This window comes from Serinus canaria, unplaced genomic scaffold (genome assembly GCF_022539315.1).
Source record: "Serinus canaria isolate serCan28SL12 unplaced genomic scaffold, serCan2020 HiC_scaffold_569, whole genome shotgun sequence".
In the NCBI taxonomy this organism is placed as follows: Eukaryota; Metazoa; Chordata; class Aves; order Passeriformes; family Fringillidae; genus Serinus; species Serinus canaria.
The window spans coordinates 717-6040 of NW_026108683.1; the positions used below are offsets into that span (position 1 = coordinate 717).

At 50.8% G+C, this 5324-nt stretch overlaps 1 protein-coding gene across 2 annotated transcripts; it reads right to left on the bottom strand.

The window, feature by feature from the left end:
* Window positions 1-219: 219 nt before the first annotated feature.
* Window positions 220-5029, bottom strand: LOC108963777 (nucleosome assembly protein 1-like 3). 2 transcript variants are annotated; one of them, XR_007780819.1, is made up of 4 exons: window positions 4745-5029; window positions 2693-2788; window positions 652-1942; window positions 220-614 (listed from the first exon to the last, which is right to left on the bottom strand). XR_007780819.1 is itself a non-coding variant. In XM_050987963.1 (3 exons), exons 1-3 carry the CDS (start codon window positions 4802-4804, stop codon window positions 1013-1015), a joined length of 1086 nt encoding a protein of 361 aa, XP_050843920.1. In that variant the 5' UTR covers window positions 4805-5029; the 3' UTR covers window positions 220-1012. The 2 variants fall into 2 exon arrangements, 1 of the variants encoding a protein (XP_050843920.1); XM_050987963.1 differs by having other exon boundaries at window positions 220-1942.
* Between the last annotated feature and the right edge of the window lie 295 nt (window positions 5030-5324).

The window sequence follows — 5324 nt, forward strand, 5'->3', positions numbered from 1 at the left end:
TCCTGATGGGAATTCTCCCATTCCTGGTAGGAATTTCCCCATTCCTGATGGGAATTCTCCCAATCCTGAAGATTTTTTCCCATTCCTGGCAGGAATTTCCCATCCCAATTCCCCCAATTCCCATCCCCATTCATTCCCTACCCCCTCCCGGATCCCAAATTCCCAAAAAAATCAGGAATTTGGGGCTCGGGGGCTTTTCCAAAGATGAGAAATTTGGGATCGGCTGAGGTGGAGTCCTTTAAAATCCACAGAAACCTCGGGAATCTCCTCCCGTTCACAACGGACACAACGGCACCGAACGCTCCGAGGGCAGGGAAAAACAGCGGGGAAAACGGGGGGAAAACGGGGAAAAACGGGAAAAAATGGGGAAAAAGGGGGAAAAACCGAGGGGAGAGCAGCAGGGGAACGTCGGGAACAGGGAGCCACAGCCACGGAAATCCTGGAAAATCCTGGGGAGAAATCCCAGCCTGGGCACGCCTGGGAACAGCCCCAGGCCGGAGGGGAAAATCCCACAAATCCCAAATGGGAATTCCTAAAAATTCCAGCTCTGGATTACAAAAAGTTCACCTTGAAATTCCCTCAAATCCAACTGGGAATTCCCAAAAAAATCCCAGCTGGGAATTCCCTCAAATCCCAGCTGGAAAATCCCACAAATCCCAGCTGGAAAATCCCACAAATCCCAACTGTGAATTCCCAAAAATCCCAACTGGAAATTCCCTCAAATCCAACTGGAAATTCCCACAAATCCAACTGGGAATTCCTAAAAATCCCAGCTGGAAATTCCCACAAATCCCAGCTGAGAATTCCTACAAATCCAACTGGGAATTCCCACAAATCCCAACTGGGAATCCCCACAAATCCAGCTGGGAATTCCCACAAATTCCAGCTGGGAATTCCCTCAAATCCCAACTGGAAATTCCCTCAAATCCAACTGGAAATTCCCAAAAAATCCCAACTGGGAATTTCCACAAATCCCAACTGGGAATTCCCAAAAAGTCCAAAGAAATTCTCTTTATTTCCTGGGAATTCCCAAAAAACTCCAAGGGAATTCCCAAAAAATCCAGCAGAATTCTCTTTTTTTTCCCAGGAATTCCCAAAACCCAAAGGAAATTCCCATTTTTCCCTGGGAATTCCCAAAAAATCCAAGGAAATGATGCCAGGAAATCCCCAAAACCCAACGGAATTCCCAAAGAAACCCAACAAAATTCCCTTTTTTTTCCCAGGAATTCCCAAAAAATCCAAGGAATTTCCTTTTTTTCCCAGGAATTCCCTCAGAAACTTCCACAAAATTCCCATTTTTTTCAGGAATTCCCAAAGAAATCCCAGGAAATTCCAGGATTTGGGGCCGGGCCCAGCCAGGGACGGTTCCAGGTCCTTTTCCCTCCAGGAATTCACTCCTGGAACTTTCCAGAACTTTCCTCTCCCTCCTGTTGCTCCGGGAGCTCCTCAGAATTTGGGGAATTGGGGAATTTGGGGAATTTGGGGAATTTGGGGAATTTTCCCCCTCTGGATTTGCCCCTGGTCCCTTTTGCTGCTTTTTGGCTGCTGAAATTCCCTCGGGATTTTCCAGATTTTCCTCCAAATTTTCCGGATTTTCCTCAGAATCCTCCGGATTTGGGGGATTTCCCGTGGAATTTTCCGGATTTTCCGTGGAACTTTCCGGATTTTCTGTGGAACTTTCCGGATTTTCTGTGGAATTTTCCGGATTTTCCTCAGGATTTTGGGGGTTTTCTGTGGAATTTTCCGGACTTTCCGTGGGATTTTCCGGATTTTCCGTGGAATTCTCAGGATTTTCCGTGGGATTTTCCAGATTTTCTTTGGGGTTTTCCAGGTTTTCCTCAGGATTTTGGGGATTTTCTGTGGAATTTTCGGGATTTTCCTCCCCTGCTCCTTCCTCGGGCTCCTCCTTTTCCTCAGCGTCGTCCGTGAAGGGATTTTCCCCCTGGGAAAAAAATTCCTAAAAATTCCCATTTGGAGCCTCCCTGGGGATCCTGCGAGGAATTCTCAGCCCAAATCCCCCCCAAAAAATGGGAATATTCCCAAAATCCACCCCCAAAACTGAAAAATATTCCCCAAAACCCCCAAAATATTCCCAAAAAACCCAAAATATTCCCGAAAACCCCCAAAGTATTCCCCAAAAACTCAAAAAAATTGCCCAAAATCCTCTCAAAAATCCAAAATATTCCCAAAAAAACCTGAAAATTCCCCAAAAAGCCCCAAGCATTCCCAAAAATGCCCCCAAAACCCAAAAAGTCCTCATAAAACCCCTCAAAAATCCAAAATATTCCCAAAACCCCCCAAAAATTCCAAAAGTCCCCCTCCAAAACTCCAAAAATTCCTAAAAATCTTCCCAAACACCCCCAAAATTCCCAAAAAACCCCCAAAACTTTCCAAAAATCCCCCCAAACCCACTAAAAACTCCCCCAAAACCCTCCAAAATTAAAAATATTCCCCAAAAACTCTAAAATTCCTAAAAATCCCCCCCCAGAATTCCAGAAATCCTCCCCAGAACCCCAAAAATTCCTAAAAATCCCCTCAGAAATCCAAAACATTCCCAAAAACCCCCAAGAAATTCCCTCAAAAATCAAAAAAATTCCCAAAAAAAACCCCAAAAACCCCCCAAAACCTCCCAAAATTCCCAAAAAATCCCCAAAGTTCCCCAAAAATTCCAGGGAATTCCGGGAATTCCCACCTTGAGGAACTTTTCCAGCTTCTTGCTGATGAGTTTGTTGTTGAGGATGCTCCGGGCCACCACCAGCGAGGCTCTCTTGGACTGCTCCAGCATGGCCTGCAGCAATGCCACAGAATTCCAGGGAATTCCAGGGGATTCCGGGAATTCCAGAGGATTCCAGGCGATTCCAGGGAATTCCAGGGGTTTCCCGGGGATTGGGGCACCAATCCAGGGAAATTCCCCAAAAAATTCCCAGGGAAGAAAGGGGCTGGGGGTGGAAAATCAGGGGATTTTCCAGAGAATTCCAGGAGATTCCAGGGGGTTTTCCAAGGATTTCCAGGGAATTCCAGGAATTCCAGAGGATTCCAGGGCTTTTCCAGGGAATTCCAGGGGATTCCAAGGGGTTTCCCAGGGATTGGGGCACCAATCCAGAGACATTCCCAAAAAATTCCCAGGGAAAAAGGGGCTGGGGGTGGAAAATCAGGGGATTCCAGGGGATTTTCCTGGGAATTCTGGGAATTCCAGGGGGTTTGCCAAGGATTTCCAGGGAATTCCAGAGGATTCCAGGGAATTCCAGGGGGTTTCCAGGGGATTGGGGCACCAATCCAGGGAAATTCCCATAAAATTCCCAGGGAAAATGGGCTGGGGACACAAATCCAGGGAATTCCAGGGTATTTTCCAGGGAATTCTGGGAATTCCAAGAGATTCCAGGGGGTTTTCCAGAGAATTCCAGAGGATTTCAGGGCTTTTCCAGGGAATTCTGGGAATTCCAGACAATTCTAAAGGTTTTCCCAGGGGACTGGGGCACAAATGCAGGGAAATTCCCAAAAAATTCCCTGGGAAAAAGGGGCTGGGGGCAGAAATTGAGGGAAATCTGTGGGAAATCCCAGGATCGGGGTGGATCCCTGTTAGGATTCCCAGGATTTGGATGGATCCCAGCAGGAATTCCCAGGATTTGGATGGATCCCAGCAGGAATTCCCAGGATTTGGGTGGATCCGAGCAGGAATTCCCAGGATTTGGGTGGATCCCAGCAGGAATTCCCAGGATTTGGATAGATCCCACCAGGAATTCCCAGGGCTCAGGGTGGATCCCAGCAGGAATTCCCAGGATCGGGGTGGATCCGAGAGGAATTCCCAGGATTTGGGTGGATCCCATGAGAATTCCCAGGGCCTGGGTGCATCCCAGGGGGATTCCCAGTATTTGCCAGATCCCAGCAGGAATTCCCAGGATTTGGGTGGATCCCACGCAGAATTTCCAGGATTGGGATGGATCCCAGCAGGAATTCCCAGGATTTGGGTGGATCCCAGCAGGAGATTCCCAGGATTTGGGTGGATCCAGCGGAATTTCCAGGATTGGATGGATCCCAGCAGGAATTCCAGGATTTGGGTGGATCCAGCAGGAATTCCCAGGATTGGGTGGATCCCAGGGAGATTCCCAGGGCCTGGTGCATCCCAGGGATTCCCGTATTTGCCGATCCCAGCAGGAATTCCCAGGATTGGTGGATCCCGCAGGAATTTCCAGGATTGGATGATCCCAGCAGGAATTCCCAGGATTTGGTGGATCCCAGCAGGATTGCCAGGATTTGGGGTGGATCCCAGTGAGAATTCCCAGGATCGGGGTGGATCCCAGGGGGTTTCCCAGGCTGTGGGTGGATCCCAGCAGGATTCCCAGGATTTGGGTGGATCCCAGTGAGAATTCCCAGGGCCTGGGTGCATCCCAGGGGGATTCCCAGTATTTGCCGGATCCCAGCAGGAATTCCCAGGATTTGGGGTGGATCCCAGTGGAACTCCCAGGCTCAGGGAGGATCCCAGCAGGAATTCCCAGGCTCAGGGTGGATCCCAGCAGGAACTCCTAGGGCCAGGGTGGATTCCAGGGTGGATCCCAGGGGGATTCCCAGGGCTCAGGGCGGATCCCAGGGTGGATCCCAGTGGAATTCCCAGGGCTCAGGGCGGATCCCAGGGCGGATCCCAGGGTGGATCCCAGCAGGAGTTCCCAGGGCTCAGTCAGGGTGGATCCCAGCAGGAACTCCCAGGGCTCAGGGCGGATCCCAGGGCGGATTCCCGGGGGCTCACCCGGCGGTTGTGGTTGTGATCCAGGGATTTCAGGTGTTTCTGGATGGAGCCGAAGTGCATCGGGATCAGGAGGTCGCAGGCGGAGCAGTGAGCGGCCTCCACCTTCCGCAGGAAGTGCTCCAGGCCCACCTCTGGAACAACAGCATGGAGATCAGGGATTGGGATCTGGGATTGGGATCTGGGAATCCCTAAGGGATCCCCAGGGCTCCAGGCCCACCTCTGGAACAACAGGGATTGGGATTGGGATCTGGGATCGGGATCTGGGAATCCCTAAGGGATCCCCAGGGCTCCAGGCCCACCTCTGGAACAACAGCATGGGGATGAGGGATTGGGATCTGGGATTGGGATCTGGGAATCCCTAAGGGATCCCCAGGGCTCCAGGCCCACCTCTGGAACAACAGGGATTGGGATTGGGATCTGGGATCGGGAATGGGGCTGGAGAATCCCTAAGGAATCCCTAAGGGATCCCCAGGGCTCCAGGCCCACCTCTGGAACAACAGGGATTGGGATCTGGGATTGGGAATGGGGCTGGAGAATCCCTAAGGAATCCCTAAGGGATCCCCAGGGCTCCAGGCCACCT

Bases quoted from the DNA above. Each gene is read 5' to 3' on its own strand.
- LOC108963777 (XM_050987963.1), bottom strand. From the start codon at position 4,804: ATGCACTTCGGCTCCATCCAGAAACACCTGAAATCCCTGGATCACAAC. The intron at 2,789-4,744 runs GTGAGCCCCCGG...GCATTGCTGCAG, and splicing joins ATCACAACCACAACCGCCGG to GCCATGCTGGAGCAGTCCAA. The intron at 1,943-2,692 runs GTGGGAATTCCC...TTTTTTTCCCAG, and splicing joins AGCTGGAAAAGTTCCTCAAG to GGGGAAAATCCCTTCACGGA.